The 17959-nt window shown below is 41.5% G+C and overlaps 1 protein-coding gene across 2 annotated transcripts in view; it reads right to left on the bottom strand.

The window, feature by feature from the left end:
- The window catches only part of CMYA5 (cardiomyopathy associated 5), a 94532-nt gene extending 80027 nt beyond the window's left edge, over positions 1-14505 (bottom strand). For both annotated transcript variants that reach the window (XM_089494774.1, XM_089494778.1), the window contains exon 1: positions 14320-14505. In XM_089494774.1, coding sequence (XP_089350900.1) covers positions 14320-14489 — 170 coding nt within the window. In that variant the 5' untranslated portion in view covers positions 14490-14505. The remainder of the gene's footprint in view (positions 1-14319) is intronic.
- Between the last annotated feature and the right edge of the window lie 3454 nt (positions 14506-17959).

The following is a 17959-nucleotide window of genomic DNA, read 5'->3' as shown; positions in this document are numbered from 1 at the left end:
CGCCGCTCTGGGCGCCGCCATTTTGGGTGGCAAAATGGTGGCGAAGTCTCGCGCAACCTTCCCCGAGGTCGCGCGAGACTTCACCGCCATTTTTTGCCCAAAATGGTGATGCCCAGAGCGGCGAAAAGCTGCGATGGGCGGCCACGGAGGCAGCGGGCCTCTAGGAGGCCCGCTGCCGTCTCTGGGGCCCTCCAGGATGGCTCCGAGGGTGGCAGGGGGCCTCTGGGGCTCCACCCCCGGCTTCGGCCCCCCCAGTCGCCTGAGGGACAGCAACCCGGCCCCCGGCTCAAAAAGGTTGCCTACCCCTGCATTGGTGGTTTCCCATCTAAGTACTAACTGGGGCTGACTCTGCTTAGCTTCCAAAATCAGACAGGATATTAGATGCTACTTTCCCTACATTAAACCAACTCATACAATCTGCTATCACAGTTTAGCTGATCCAGGTCTCTGGCCATTTTTTTAATTATCTTTTTCATCTTGAAAATATCCTTTTCAAGTGCAGTGATCCAAAGTATATAAAGTATTTCAGATGTGGTCACACCATGAGGGCGGTGTGAATATGAAAACATTATTTCAGACGTGTCTTATAATTATACCCAACTTGAAACTTGCCTTTTTAAAACAACATCCACACACACAGATTTTCATAGAAATATGAACCATGACTCCAGATTTATCAGTTAGCTTTTGCCACCTCATCTTGCTGCATATGTGGTTTTCAGTCAGTTCTCACTTATGGCAACTCTAAGGCCCTATCATGGGGTTTTCTTGGCAAGATTTGTTCAGAAGAGGTTTGGCATTTCCTTCCCCTGAGGCTGAAAGCATATGACTTGCCCAAGGTCACCTAGTCAGTTTAATGGCCAGGCAGGGAATCAAACCCAGGTCTCTAGAATCATAGTCCAGCACTCAAACCACTATAGCACACTAGTTAAATATTATTTACTTAATTTTGTAATTTATTATTATACCAGCTGTACAGTCCACCAGGTGTTACCAACTGAAGTTGGTCAATAATTCAGATTCTATCCAAGAATCTTAGAATCAGTGAGGTATCATTGGACATTGTGGCACATTCTAAGCAGTGTCACTTTTTGTAATTGTGCTAATATGATCTTAGTTGGTATCTGTAGTCAGTTATGATGCTTTAAATTAGACTTGTGCCCTTATAAGTTTATCCTGTACATATTTACATTCTTGATACCATTGCCATGATAATGACTCCAAAACCTTCCAGGCAGTTGCACTGAGGGACAGAGTTCTGCAGCACTGGTAATTGGGGCACTGAAGGATGAAGGATCTGCCTAGCCTTTTCCTGCTAGTGAGCTGTGATATGCTGAGGAGTTGTGACAGGATGGCTGTGGTACACCTGTGGTGTGCTGAAGAGTTGTGACAAGACACCCTGCTTCTGCTTCTTGCATTGTAGCTTGCTGGTAGGAGGAGGCTGGATACATCATCCTTCAGTGCCCTACTCACCAGTACCAAAGAATTCCATCCTTTGGTGCAGCTAGTTGGATATTAAGGTGGGTTTGGGTGGGTTGGATTTGGAGATGGATGGTAGCTACAACACCATGGTTACGTATCTAATGCAGAATCATGGCCCCTGTTTTGATTCAGATATTTGTCAGTCATTTTGGAATTTCTCCTAGAGCACCTAGGACAACTGGAACTGCAAGTGTTTTCTTTTTCAGAAATGCTGAATCTCAGTTTGTAGAAATCTCAACTTGTTTGCTGTAGTACTTGTAATTATTAAAGTAGTGTATAATGTCTTAATTGTTTTGTAAAAATGTATCTGCAATTAGTCCATATTAACAATGACCTGCCCAAAGTGGTGAGTCCACACATCTTAAAAACCGTTCCAGGATGCCTGGCATCAGTACTGATCCTCGTTAAGCACTGGGGCTTCAGCATATGCTTAAGGATGCCATGTGCTGAAGTGAGACAAAATGCCAGTCTAGATGTACTGAAGAGAGAAGTGGGAATTGTGAAACCCTCCAAAAAACATTGAACTGCAACAATCAGCACTCCCATTGGCTATATTGGCTAACACTGTTGGGAGGTGCAGTCCAAAAATATCTAAAGGATCACATGATTCTCACACCTGATGTAAGATCTGGAACAATTGACCCCATAATTTATTTCCTAACATGTTTCCCAGTGTTTGGGATGTTATTTTCACACACACACACACACACACACACACACACACACACACACACACAGAGAGAGAGAGAGAGAGAGAGAGAGAACAATTCTTTTTTACTTTTCTAACAAATTTATTAGTATTATTAGTATTTATTAGTATTATTATCTCATTATTAAAAGACTAAAAGCCCATTACAAGCATGCTGGAAAAAGTACACATAAAATACAAAAAAGATCCTCTTATCTTTGGAGGAACTAGATGGGCTGATTTCAGGAGTGCTTTACTTGTATATCCCTGCATTGACAGATTCTATGATCTATGGTTCAGTAATTTGTCTTTATTGGCAGTCCAAGGTTTTTGTAGAATTCTGTGCCAGCATCACATTTCAAATGAGTTTATTTTTTTCCTGCTAGCTTTCTTCACTATCCAGCTTTCACAGCAGTGTGTAGAAATGGTGTGCATGATTCTGACTTGAGAATTTAAATTATCTATTTTTTGAACTTAAGGATCTTGTCCTGTTTACTCATAGCTGCCTTTTCAAGTCCTAGTCTTCTGATTTCTTGACTGTAGTCTCCATTTTAATTTATGACTGAGCCAAAGTATAGAAAATCTCTATTTTCATGTCTTCATCACTGACTTTAAAATTATGTCAGCCATGTGTGGTCATTATTTTTGTTTTGGAATAATTATTATGCTGGATTATATGCATAAACATCCTTTTCAAACACTGCCTCTATTCTACGCCCACAAAACAGTACAGAGTATAAGAACTCTGGCTCAATTAGAAGAAATATTGACCAGATACAGTAGCAGCAACAAACATTCACACTTCTTTAACCTATTGTACAGTGGAAAACAGATTGTCCAGGCTTACTGCAATCTATCAGTGTCTCATGCTTCACTAGCATGTCTTCTGAGTTTTATTTTGAATGAACCAAATTTCCCATTGTAGGATGATATGAGGCTGGGCAGCCAGTCTTAGCTCTGGCAGACAGTCAAGACAGAAGCAAGTTCCAACAAAACAGTAGAGCAATTTCCTTCTAAATCAGGATTGCACTCAGGTCTGTGACTGAACATCAAGTTGGAATACGAGATCATAGAGCCAGAGCGTGCTGACAGACCTATGATTCATCTTGTCAAATGCTCTCTCAGAAAACCATTGGTTTAGTAGTAAATGCTGGACATACACAAATGCCTTGTTCAGATCCTTCAAATCTCAGTTCCTTTCAGCATTCCTTTGAGGGGAAGCACAAAGAGCTGCCACCGCTGCCATTTTCCCACCCAGGCATTCAAAAAAGCTAGCAAAGAGGCAGAGGTTGCTGGTAGAAGGGAGTTGGTGCATCTTTTAGGTATGCCTGGGATGGACTAAGCTCTCACCTTTTGCCACTCTAATCAGAGAAGGGAATGGTTCTTCTTTCGATAAGAGTTAAAGTACTGAATTATCATTTACCAGAGGATAGGTCAACTGAAGGTTTTTGGGTCACTTTTTTGACTAAACATTCTAGACTTGTACATGAATATACACAATATTTCATTCTCACATGTGAGAATAAATGGTTCTACGAAAAGGTTTTGCTAATTTTTCTGTGATTTTTTTTCAGAACATTTTTCTGCAAAAAATCAATTTACACACACACACACACACACACCATGTGTAATACTCTTCTACACACACATAGGTTTGTTTACCTGATTTTTTTCCTCAAAAACTTCCCAAAATACAAAATAAATAAATTTCATGGAGGTTTGCCATTTTCTCAACATGACTTGAAAATTTGTGAGCATTCTTTACATCCCTAATGTATAGTTTGTCCACCCCAACTGTGGACTTGCCATCTGTGGATTGGAGTCTCCATGAATGACTGTCCCAATTTCCCAAATAGTGGCATGTGCGCATGGCCACACAGCCATTAAATCCAATGGGACTTGAGGTCCCATGGTTTTTTGGCATCCATGGGGAGATCAGGAATGGAACCCTGCAGATGCATAGGGTTGACTGTAGTGCCTGCTTCAACCTCTGGGTTGTACTGAGTCATAAGTACACTTTAAGCAGTATGAAGCAAACAGCAAGACAACTTGAGTCTTTTGCTCTCCAGAGCTGGCCCAAGACATTTTGCTGGCAGAAACAAAGGAGCAAATGTTGCCTCCTCCCCTGTCCCCTAGCACCACATTTTTGGCACCTGTGGCAACAAATCTCACAAGCACCCTTTCCACTTGCTGTTAGTAAATAACAATCACAACAATATATGATAATTTGCTGCCTTTTAATGACACATCCAAAATCTGCTGCCTGAGGTGGCTGTCTCTAATGGCAGAAAGGGCTGTGTTGCACTCTCACATCCATAATCCAATCTGATCTCATCCTGAAGATGAATTTCTGGCCACATTTTGTGAAAAGTTATAAGAAAGAAGCATAGGCAAAACTTGGGTGAGTTCCCAGAGACACATTCAACACATTTATCAAATCACATTAGTCATTTCCATTAATCACATCTCCATTGGTCTGTGTAAGATACACACTCACACACACACACACAGAGAACCCATTTTACTAATTAAAATGTGTGTAAGAAATTGAAAGCCATATATCCTCACATGCTAAAGCAAAAATATGACTTGACAATCAAAGGCCTGAAACAGTTTAACATTAGTGGGGAGAATGCTGCTCTCTTCCTTAGGTAGTTCTCCAAAATATGTTGAAATATAATTCCTAGCATCCCCAACCAGGATTGTTTGACTCCCTGCTCAGCTTTGGAAACCCACTACCCAGTTAGACAAGTCACACTCAGCCTTAGTGTGGAAAGCAGTAGAAAATCTCCTCTGAATAAATCTTACCAAGAAAACCTATGATAAGATTGCCATAAGTGTGAACTGATTTGAAGACAACAACAAATTATCTTCACCCTGTATATGATGGTGAATTTAGACTACTTTTTTCCTCATAGAGAACCAAAACGTCACCACCATCACCCCTTGAACTAAATTCAGCACACACCAAATTGAGAAAGTGCTAATGCACGTCATTTTGGGTAATAGACCATTCCTACGTTGTTCAACATCTTTATAAATAAGCTGGATGCCAAGAAAGAAGGGACATACATCAAATTTTAAGATGACACCAAAATCTAAAGAGCAGGAAATACCTCACAAAACAGAATTAGGATTCAAGATGACCTTACCAAATTGGAGAACTGGTCCACTATTAACAAAATGAATGCCAATAACGATTAATGTCCTGCATTTAGACAGGAAAAACTAGAGGAAAATTTTGTTTCTGGCCTTTCTTCCATGAAGGATCCAAAGCAGGTTATAAAGTAGATTAAAATAGAATACATCTAAAATTCTATAATTTTAAATGTGACTCTATGATCAGCTTCTGGCAAAGTTGTGCTGGAGGACTTAGAGTTTCCTAGAGAGACCAATCAAATCCATGAATAATGAAATCCATAAAAGTCAAAGCCACAAATATGAAGGGTTGACTGTATTGGCACTGGGAAGATGGTGAAGAAGGGCTTGAAAAAGACAGACTTTCGGTGTTGGGTTGCAACAGTGTGTTTGCAGTAAACAATGCAATAAAACTTGACCTGAGAAACCTGATTCTACTCTTGGTGACCCTACTGTCACTGCGCGTGCTCATGTACAATAGGCAAGATAAACAGCTGCCTCCAAAATCCCTTACTGAGCATGTATGAAGAGCATGGGGAAAGCAGATTAGCTTTCCTCACCAGCTACCCTTGCATGTTGAAAAAACATAGATCTGTAAGTTTTGCCACCAAAATGGAAATCACAGGAGAAGTGGAGACTGTTGAAGAAAAAAAAATCATCATGAGATGCATTTTGGAAGAAGGACTTTTTAAAAACTCTCCTATGCAGGATCTCAGCTGCTATTTGTATTTGCAAATAGTAGCTGAGATCCTGCATAGGAGAGTGGGAGTGACACGAAGCACTTTATTAGAAATAATCAGTGCCATAGGCCCGTTCCGCACGGGCGGAAAGTACGTGCACAGCACGTACCTGGGTTAGAAAGGGGCATCCAAAAATGGCATTCTACATGGGCGCCGCCATTTTGACATAGCGGACGCTTAGCGTTCGCACGTCTCGGCGCCATTATGACACTGCAAGCTTCTTTTTTGTTGTGCGGAGGAGTCGCGTGATTTGGCCGCTGGGGCTCCTCCGCGCAGCAAATGACGGCACCGGCAGACCGCCCTTTTTGGGCAGTCTGTAAAGCACCATAGTCTCTTTACTGTTGTTCTTTCATATCTTTATTAAGTTTTAAAATATTATGTGACATTATATACATTCTTATTACATATTTCTGCATGACAAAAGTTAAATAAAGCCTTAACATCAACCGTTTCCATCTCATTTTCTACCCATCCATCTTTACTCTTTCAACACTAACTCCCTTTTCTCACATTTCCTCTCTTCCTTTCATTCACACATATTTTCTTACTTCTTTACTTTGGAAGGAGCTTTCAAGTGGTCTCATACAGGAGATTCAATTTTATTATTATTATTAATATATTTTTTTATTTATCTAAGGCTTGCCTGACCTGCTTGTTTTATTTCACTTGTACATAAAGTTAGTTTTGAATAAACATTTGCTGATAACGTGTTGAACTGCTCTTCTTTTTTTCACGAACCTCTCTCTATCCTTTCCATATTATTTCTGTCTCTGGTACCAAAGTTTATTTTAAAGAAGTAAAGCCCAGGAACATATCTGCTTTGTTAATTGAGGTATACCTACACTAAGTTAAACACAATTCAAGCATTTAAAATGTAATACATGAGTATAAAAGTAGAGTGCCTTCATGAATACACGCGTATGTAGTAGCCAGTAAATGGCCAAAAGCCTATTTAAATGAAAAGTTATTTTGCTACTGACAGAAGAACAAAAAAGGGAACAATCATCAGCCAACATGAGAACTTCTATAGCCTGGGAACAGCCACCAAGAAGACCCTTCCTCATGACTTCACCAAACATGTTTGTGAAGATGTTGGGCCCCAATATAGTTAGCCCTCTGTAGCCATGGATTTTTTATCCCAGATTCAAGTGTCCACAGCTTGAAAATATTAAAAAATATATATAAATTCCCAAAAGCAAGCCTTTTACTATTTTATATGAGGGACACCATTTTATTATGCCATTGTATTTAATGGGACTTAAGCATCCACAGATTTTGATATTCATGAGGGGGTTCTGGATCCAAACCCCAGAGGATATCAAGGGCCCACTGTACTGCCTTCATCTAAAGTTGTACAATGCTTAACTTAGATATTCTAAGGGTGGCACCTGGCTTTTGAAAGCAGGAGCTATAAAAAAGATCTACAAGTCTTAACAGACAGCAAGCTGCTGGTGCATGGTGCAATGGCCAAAACAAACAAGCAAGCAAACAAACAAACGAACTTTTAATACCGTTCCAGGCTGCATCAATATAAGTAGAATATTCAAATAAAGGGAAGGAATTGTACCATTCTATTTTGTTTTGGATACCTGAAATACTGTGTCCTGTTCTGGGGACTACATTGTAAGAAGGAAATAAGCAAGCTGGAACATATCCAGATATGGGTGACCAAGAGAGTAAATGGTGAAAACCAAGCCTGTGTGGAGTTGTTGAAAGTGCTGGGCAGGTTTAGCTCACAGAAGACTGTGAGATGATACGATTGCCATCTCCAAATCTCTGAAGGGCTGTCATGTAGAAGATGCAGTTAACTTTTTTTCTGCTGCTCCAGAGGACAGGATCTGAACCAACATATTTGGATCAAAAGAAAGGATATTCTGACTAAGCATTAGGAATAACTTCTGATGTAGAAGTAGAGTAGAGCAGACTGCCTCAAAAGGTAGTGGTGAATATTTTTAAACAAAGGTTGCTGAATATTTTTAAACAAAGATTTGATGACCAGCTGTTTGGGATCTTTTAGCTGCATTTTCTGGGGATCAGACTAGAGAACCCTTGGGCTCCCTGCCAATACTACCATTCTAGTAGAATAAGGTAAGATATTCTCCAGTTATGACGTTAAGGAGTTGTCCCTTGGTTTTTAATCCTGAAATCTCTCTCTCTCTCTCTCTCTCTCTCTCTCTCTGGCTTTGCTTCGTGAACGAAGATTCAGGAAGGACTCATCCCGCGCTTTGTACAAGCGCATTGGTGACTAAAAAGGCCGCCAATTCGGGATAAACAGGTCCGGTTACAGAAAGCACAGCAGAAAGTCTCCTTGGGTGATGTTTCCAGGTTGCGGTTCTTTCTGTGTTGTCGTTTCTCTTTGAGGCTCATTCGGCGTGAGCTTTCGAAGAAGGCTGCAGCATCATGGATAGTGCGTCTCCATGCCTCCCGATGCGAGGCCAGGGAGGACCATTGTTGGTGATCTATCTGGCCAAGCCTGAGATGTTGTTTCAGGGAGTCCTTGTATCTCTTCTTTGGGGCGCCCCTCTTACGCTGACCCGTGGCGAGTTCACCGTAGAATACTATTTTGGGGAGGCGATGGTCCTTCATCCTAGAAACGTGTCCTGCCCAGTGCAGCTGCGTCCTCAATAGCATGGCCTCAATGCTGGTAATCCCTGCTTGCTCGAGGACAGCAACATTTTTCACATAGTCAGTCCAGTGTATATTTAGAATTGTGCGTAAACAGCGCTGATGAAAGCGTTCGAGGAGTCATAGGTGTTGGCGATAGGTGACCCATGTTTCAGACCCATAGAGGAGAACAGACAGTACAATGGCTCTATACACACTGATTTTTGTGCTTCGCCTCAAGTGTTTGTTACTCCAGACTCTTTTGTGAAGCCTTCCGAATGCGCTATATGCCTTTGCCAGTCTGTGATCGATCTCTTTATCAATCTTGGCATCCGAGGAGATGATGCTTCCCAGGTAGGTGAACTGCTGGACGGACTTAAGCACAGATGTGCCTACGGTGATGTGGGGATGGTAGTGTTCTTCCTGTGGTGCCGGCTGGTAGAGAATTTCCGTTTTCTTCAGACTGACTTCCAGCCCAAAGAGTTCTGTAGCTATTGCAAAACAAGATGTGAGGCGCTGCAGAGCTGCTTCTGTATGGGCAACAAGGGCAGTATCATCAGCAAAAAGCAGCTCACGGACTAGATAGTTTAGAGTCTTAGTGCGGGCCCTCAGGCAGCTTAAGTTAAACAGGCTACCATCAGTACGGTAGCGTATATAAATGCTGTCTTCTTCTTTGAGATCTGCCATAGCCCTTTGGAGCATCATGCTGAAGAAGATTGTAAATAAAGTTGGAGCAAGAACACAACCTTGTTTTACACCATTAGTTATTAGAAAGGGCTCCGAGAGAGCATCACCATATTTGACTTGACCTTGCTGGCCTTCATGTAGCAGGATGATCATTTGGAGGAATTTTGGGGGGGCATCCTAGTCATTCCAGGATCTGCCACAGACCTTTTCTACTTACAGTGTCGAAGGCTTTGGTGAGGTCGACAAATGTTACATAGAGTCCTTTGTTCTGCTCTCTACATTTCTCTTGCAGTTGTCTGAGGGCAAATACCATGTCTGTAGTGCTCCTATCCTGAAATACCAGCATGTGAAATTGTACTCCTTTCTCGAGTCCTTGAGTTATCACAGGGTGAGTTTTTGTGATGGCATAGAAGAAGGGTTTGTGTGATGGTTGAGATGGGGGCCAGAAATGCTTCTGAGTCAGCTGTTCAGGGCAAAGGGGCCAGAATTTGGCCTGCCTGATCAGGAAACATGGCAATCCAAAACCATGGGAGAAAGAAGCAATTTTTCAATGGCCAGTCGGGCAACAGATTGAGCATAGAAGCTACACAAGTTGCCACCATTCCTACTAGGGCTCGTGTTCCACAGAGCTTTACCTACAGCAAGACACCTGAGGTGGTTTTTTCAGGCCCTCCATTGTGGCTCTGGCTTCTACAAGGCACACTGACATTTCTGATATTTTCCCCCAAGCCCTATGCTACTATTGCCAGGGCTTGTATAAAGAGGCACATGAGTCATAGCAGTGGCACTTTTCTCTCTATGTTGCACCAAATGGTATAGTGGACTCAAGTGCATACATCCACCATATTTCCTCTCCCCTCCCTTATTATTCTTGGCTTTTCATACATTAACAATGCACAAATGCAAGACATTAACAAATACTTTTACACTGAGCCCGAAAGCCCTAGCACTAGCCAGGAATGGCCAGAAATGAGTGCCAAGGCTTTAGAACAAGGTTGGGCAGAGTGTGGCCCATTGGCCACATATGGCCCTTGGGACCCCAAAGGATAGCTTCTGAAGCCTCCAAAGCCCCCAGATCCATTTTTTAAAATAATACCGCTTATTCTGTGATCTACTTTTGCCTGAAACCAATCAAACTGACCCAAAATCTCATTTTCCCTCCACTCCTTCCCAAAATCTGGTGTGTGTGTGTGTGTGGGGGGCAGAATAGCCTCCAAACAAGTCAAAATGGTGGATGGAAGTGACGTAGTGTTACTTCTAGTTTACTGAAGCACGACAATGTGGCCCACTGGAGGGGCATGGTGGGAAATGGCCCTGTGCCCTCCACAGTTGCCCATCTCTTTTCACAAACAAAAATAAAACATCCTTTTTTCCTATTGATAGTCACACTGAGATTTGTCTTCCTGTCCAGAAACCCAAGAACCTCAGCAATTCACTGTGACTTCAGGTGGCACCCTGAGATATTGGAAACCTATTGGCTACCTCAATGTAGGCAATACTAATGTTGATCAGTTGCCTGATTGTAGAGCAGCTTACATTTCCATCCCAGCTAGAACTGATTATGAGGTCTTAATACTGAGGTATTCAAAATTCCTCAGACTTCAGCTATGCTAACACAAGAATACCAACAACTTAGTTTTAAAATGTAGGATTAATTCCTGGAGGATAGATATGTTACAGTAGCTTCGCTGTTATTGTAATGTGTCTTCATTTCAACTCTGATTTAGAAAGATCCTGTCATAAGGTTTTCATCATATGTTTTATTATGTAGAGTGGGTTCCATAGCTGAACAGAAATTCACACCATCTCCCAAAATCCTTGCCCAAGACTCAAAACCACTACATGTGTGAGCTCCTTTAACAGTGGCTACGAAGCATGAAAAATAAGTGATACTTCCAAAATTAGAGGCAAGCTGCAGATACAGGTTGTTGGGATCTCCACCAAGTGTGTGTCCACCTATTGTGTCGGAGTCTGCTTTGAATGTTAGGGGATTGCATAGGTCAAGGAGGTAACTTTGAGGATCATTTCCACTTATTTATACTAGTACTGACTGCTGGAAGCCTCCAAATTTGGTCAATAAAGATCCCCCCCCCCTTTGGAAAATATGCAGAAGTGCAATCCGACAAACAATAGTAATTCAAACAGCAACACCATACAGAGCTATGAAAATTGGATAGTGAGAGCTTAGAGTTGTAGAGAGGTAATAGTTATCTGTCCTGAAGAGGAAACCATGGAAAGCAGGATGTGACTCAAGTGGTGTATGAGGATGACACAGTGAGAAGAGACTCTCAGTACATGCATAGTCAGGGACAGACCGTGAGCACAAACTGTATGCCAGCTGTGTGTGAGGATACTAGATTTGGGACTGATATTTATATCTCTGATCCTAGGCTCGAAGAGTGCTAGATGCTATCTTGCAATTTAACAATGACCTGATGATCTTCCTAGAAGATTGACAGTGGGATTCTGGAATGACTGATGGTTTTAACTTCAGAGTAACAGAACATCTATTGGGTTTAGGACAACCCCAAAATAGATGGATAAGGAAGTTGGCTGGGAACATGGAGGCGGGGAGGTAGGAAGTGGCTTGTGTCCAAGGTTACTGGCCTTTGCCTTTGTTTCTATGTGAGGAGGATGGAGAGATCAGCAAACTTGTTTAGCTTTTATTCTGGTATTACCAGGGTCCTTCACATGTGTTTGGGACTATGTGTCCTTCCCTGGTGTTCCAAAACTCATTGTGATCTCTTAAGAACATATCTGGCTCCAGATATAAAAATATGAAAATATGGATGCCCCATACAGCATGAGTTATGTCTAACTTACTTTAAGAGGTGCTGGAAAGCGACAAGGCATACACCACTCCATCTTCTACCAGTGGGAAAATAGCTAAGGGATTCATAAGGGGCCTGCCACCAAAGCTTCCCCTTAGCATCTACCACCTGAGATAATTGTCTCACTTTCAAAATGGTAGGGCCAATGGGAAGTCCTTTTTGTGGGCTTTTCATAAGTATCTGATTGGCCACTGAGGAAAACAGGATGCCACACTACATAAGCCCTTGGTCTAACCCAGCAGGCTCTTACAATCTTATACAGTGCATTCCAGTATACGCTGGAAGCCACGCCAGAAAAAATGCTGATGCGCCCCAGAAGAAGTAATGGGGTGTGTGCATGCCTCACGCCATGCCATAGGCATGAACCCCATTACTTCTAATGGGACTTGAGCATACATGTTTTTTCCCTTACATGGGGGGATCCACAACAGATCCCCCCACGTAAGGGAAGGGCTGACTGTATTGTCCAAATTACCATGGCTTTTAGCTTTCCATCAGTTAAAAGGCTGTGAAGGAGTAAATATTATAATTCACAATGTGATGCAAGAATCATGAATTGTGTAGACTTCTGCAGAAATCATGAGTTATACACACACCGTATAGTGTCTTTTTAGATTGTAAGCCTGAGGGCAGGGAACCGTCCAATTAAAAAGATTGTATGTACAGCGCTGTGTAAATTTACAGCGCTTTATAAATAAAGGTTAATAATAAATAATAATAGTGAAAACCAGAAAACACTCTGCAATCTTTACAAAGATTCCTGTGGCATTTCAGTTTACTGCTAAATGAGCTCACACATACAATGAGTAACATGCAGAAAGGAGGCAGTAGGGCAAGCATAACTAAGAACAAAATTAAAACAAAAACAACAACCCAGTTTTGCAGTTTTGTCCTGTAGTAGTTTGAGTGTTGGACTAAAACTCCAGAGACCAGTATTCAAATCCCTCAGCCATGGAAACCCACTGGCTCACCTTGTGTAAGTCCCACTGTCTCAGACTTAGAAGAAGGCAATGACAAATGTTCCCTGAACAAATCTTGCCAAGAAAACCACGACAGAGTCACCCTAAGTTGAAAATAACTTGAAGGCACACAACAACAACTACACATCAGAGGATAGTCTCTATATCTGCAGGAGAAAATTATGAGCTAAAACAGAAATATTTGAGAGGCTGGGTGGCCATCTGCTAGGAGTGATGTAGATGTGTCCTGCCTTCCAGTTGAGCAAAGGTTTGGACTAAGATGACCCTCAAGATACTTTCAAACTCATTGGTTCTATACTACTAGCCTCCACTTTCAGCAAATCAAGCCACACTGATTTCAGTGTTAATTTAACACTAACACCAACTAACACCACCACAAATGTACTCTGTAATGCTTATGAGATGGAGGAGAAGACTTCGCCCTGTTGATTCTTAAATTAAGTTGAAACTTATAAGTTTGCAGACAAATCCAACAGGGAATCAACAGGGTGAAGTCCTCTCCCTCATCTTGTATTATAAGCATTACAGAGTTGATTTGTGGTTGGAATATTTTTTAGTCCAAATTCTTAGAGAGAGAGACCCTGCCATTTTCCCCATTGCAAAATTTTGTCCTTCCACAGATACAGAGGTTGTCTTATCTTGAGATCTACTCCATTCAGCAGGAGTATGGAGTCAAAACATATATGTAAGTGAACGGGTTTATAGTCTCTAAATTCAAGTCTTCAACATGCCCCTTCTTATTGCCTAAAAGCAAACTCTGAGATTGAATTTCTCCATCTATTATTTTCTAAAAGAAGACATGAAATGCCTGCTTTTCGGATTCTGTGACTTTACTCCACTTCTCCCCCTCCCATGCCCCTAGAGTAACTGAGATTGATATGTAATGACGACAAGCCAGCTAGGAAGAGAGGAGCAGGAGGAGATGCCAATCCAACTGGCACAGTGCAAGGTCTTTAAATAGAAAATGCCTTCAGAACACAGACCAGCCACTTTTCAGAATCACAACCAGCTGCATTTTCATCAGAAAACTCCCCTGCATTCATACAGCTTTCATTTGCTTTGATGCCACACACTGGATTTGCACAAAGCCACGTCCCCCAGCTTAGTTTTCCAAAGCTTTGTGAAAGCCAGCAGGTGCCAGAGTTTGCTCCCTTTGGAAGACAGAATACCTGCTAGTGAGCCGCTCTTCTGGGGCCTCATCTTCCTCCTCTTCTTCTACAGAGACATCAGGTGATCCATCCTCATACTCGGAGTTGCAATCAGTGTCCATTTTGTCCTCTTGCTGTGTTGTCTCCCCTCTACTCAATAGTCTCCAGGGTTGCCTGAAGCAAACTGTCATCAACAGCAGCTCAGCTCTCCTGACTCAGGAAAGCCTTTAAATAGAATGACGGAAAGTTGAAACATCAAATTGCTGCTGCCACCTTGTTCTTGCTGCTGGGTCCTAACACCACCTTGTTTCTAGGGCCAACAGAGTCAACAGCAGGACCTTGAGAAGCAAGGGATGGTCCCAGAGGTTACCAGTACTCACCCAACAGCTATAAGCACAGGCCCCATGTCACACATAACAATTTAGCCAGATGTGTTGTCCTTGAAACATCCACCCAGTTTAACAGGGCTTCAAAGAATAGTACAGTTCTTGTTGGCTCATCATGTATATCTTCCTTCACACAAACAATTTGAGTACACTCCTTCTTACTCACTTGTCAGGGCCAGCCCTACCATTAGGCAGGTCAAGCTAGAAGATGCTGGAGGGCAGTGATGATGAGGGTGCTGCCTGCTTTCACTACCAGTCTACTTCTAAGTAAGAAAAATTATTACCTTGTCCTTCCTCTAAGCCCAACATTCTTTGGGCTACTCTCATTTCACTCTCATTCTCACATACATGTAAGTTTTACTGTTCATTAACAACTCAATGCATGCAATTTCTCTACTTTAGCTCTTCTTGTATAGATTACTGTGTTGAGTGAGGAATGAGGACTAATCCAGGATCTGGAGCGCTCTATGTAGGGAAACTAGGCTGGCTCTCTCCATTTTTCCATCAGCAGCCAGATGTTTTTACTCAAAACAAGCCTATTACATTTGACCAGGTTGCTACGGGAGGGACTTGCATGAACCAATTTTTTTTACTATTGTGTTTTTTTAAAAATGAGATTTCAAAAAATTAGGCTTCTGTTTCTTGTTTTGCTTCTACTTTATCATAAGTGGTCGTGAGTCCTTTGTAAGGATAAGAAATAATTTTTGTTGGGTTTGACAGTGATTGCAAGAAGAAATGCATCTCATTTTAAAATCTGCAAGGCATATACACAAAACATCATGGCATGTTTTAGACACAGGTGGACATAAAACAAGCTTACTTTAAAATATGAACAGTTAAAAAGGCACTCAGCGGGCAAGTCACTCACCTCAGAGGAAGGCAAAGGCAACCCCTCATCTGAACAAATCTTGCCAAGAAATCCCTTCAATAGGCTCGGTTTACGGTCACAATAAGATGGAAAAACTTGAAGGCATGCAACAACATTGTCATTGGGGAAAATGTACAAGTTAGGTCAAATGTGTCAATAAATGCATGTATTGGGAAAAACGTGTTTAAAGAACATGTTTGAATTTCCATATGCAAAAAAACAACATGACGACAGGACAAAAATACAGAGAAACATCAACTACGTATATCAAGATAGATTTTCACATGTCTTGTGCCAACCATGACAGTAAAGTGGAATATAAATTAAACAAATAAAAAAGTTGGAGCTAAAGTTTTTCAGGCTTAGTATTCTTGAGGAAAATTAAATGGCATCTTCAGATTCTTATACGCTCAACGTCTAAAGGGATAGTCTTCACAAGTCAATGCAGTTCAGAGCAGAGTCAAAAGCACTTAAAATACAGCAGCATGGTGTAATGGTTTGAACCCTGGACTAAGACTCTGGAGACCAGGGTTCGATTTCCTGCTCATCCATGGAAACCCACTGGGTGACCTGGGTCAAGTTACAATCTTTCAGCCTCAGAGGAAGGCTAAGGCAACCCCATCTGACCAAATCTTGCCATGATAGGTTCACCTCAGGGTCACTATAAGCTGGAAATGACAGGAACAACAACAAAATAAAATAAACCTTCACCAGAGAAGATTGCAAATCTTGCCTCTTCTCTCCACCATCATCTTGGAAAGCTACTCCTGACAACTATTTATGTCTTAAGAAAACAGTAACTGTAGAATTAACCACATGACACCAGTAAAATTTCCTGAAACACAGCACACCAGCAGTCCAAATAGTAAACTGATTTCTTTTTGCTTTCTAAGATCAGATCAAGCTACTGTGACATCTTGACATCATCCACTACACCCCCACCCCCAACTGGAGCTCCTTGCCTCAGTCTGCTAAAACCCGCTGAAACTGAGATCAGATACCACTTTTACATCATTAGTTCATGTATGTGAGAGTGCCTTTGACTGAAACTTTATTTAACCTTGCTGTCATAAATGAAACTAAACTAATTTGGAACCTACTTCTGGAGTTCTTGGGTTCGGAACTGTTTACATGGGCTAGAATTTTAGCTTTTAAGAGCTATCTGAGACCTCTTGCAGTTTTCTATTGAGCTAAATTAATTCCCACATTGAATACAATTGTGAGTGCCTCCTGGGACCCCAACATTTTGGGTAACACCACTGTTATATCAGCTATATCCGATTTCTCCTCCACCTACAATTCTTTTTAGTTTCTAGTCTTTTCTTCATGCAAAGCTAAGACCAATGAGGATAGGGTTCCCATAATTCTCTACTATAAATCGGGACAAAATGTAGGACAAAATTTAGACCAAACTTTAGGACAATTGTAGGATAAAATTTAGCCCCAAATGTAGGACATTTAAGAAAAATTGAGGACTTTCAATGTCCTACATTTTGGTCTAAATTTTATCCTGTAATTGTCCTAAATTTTGGTCTAAATTTTGTCCTACATTTTGTCCCGGTTTATAGTAGAGAATTATGGCAACCCTAAATGAGGGAGACCACAGCAACTAGCTAGAACTTCCAGGCTGTATCCAGGTCTCTGTGCAAATCCTGAAAAAAGATAGTACATGCTACAATACATGCTACAACAGTAATTATAGCATTTCAGAACTATGCAATTAAACTTCCAGAAATTCACGTTAGCAGATTTAGCACACTATTTGAATTTTCTAGCACACTAGATTTAAAATTTGCCATATGCACTGTACTTTACAGGACTGTTAGTTGTCTAGATATACATTTCTAAGGAAATGCAAACAATACTACATCATGTGAACTCGGTACCCAAACAGCAATTAGGAGTCACCTGGATCACCTAGTCATTTTCCTGATATTATTACATTCCAGTACTATGGCTCTGATGAGTCTGGGAAGAGTTTGATCACAGTACCTCACATCACTGCTATATGCCTTCCATTACCAATGGACCATGAAGCCTGGCTACTCAGCAGTTCAGTTTAATTTCTGTGCATGTGCTTGTCAATATGCAGACTTGGTATATGAAAACTATTGTACATTATCATGGCTGAATGCAACACGCCACTGTCCAGCAGAACGATATTCAAAGTGGTGGTCCATGGACTAGTGCCAATCCATGAAGAAAGTACAGGAAAGAAAGAATCAATTGTACACAATAGAAACAAATATGGTACTGGTTCCCCACATCTGAAATAGCTTAAGAAGCATTGGTCCAGCAGATACAACTAAAAATTGTAAACTCCACATTGGCTGTACCCGCCCCTTTCCCCGGTGTATCGGGGCCCAGCTGCCAGAACGACAGCCGCTGAGGCCCCAATCTGCCGCTT

This window comes from Sceloporus occidentalis, unplaced genomic scaffold, assembly GCF_023333645.1.
Source record: "Sceloporus occidentalis isolate IW3139 unplaced genomic scaffold, rSceOcc1.0.p SCAF_1, whole genome shotgun sequence".
In the NCBI taxonomy this organism is placed as follows: Eukaryota; Metazoa; Chordata; class Lepidosauria; order Squamata; family Phrynosomatidae; genus Sceloporus; species Sceloporus occidentalis.
The sequence above is the reverse complement of the archived record's forward strand: the minus strand, read 5'-3'. Positions and strand labels throughout refer to the sequence as shown.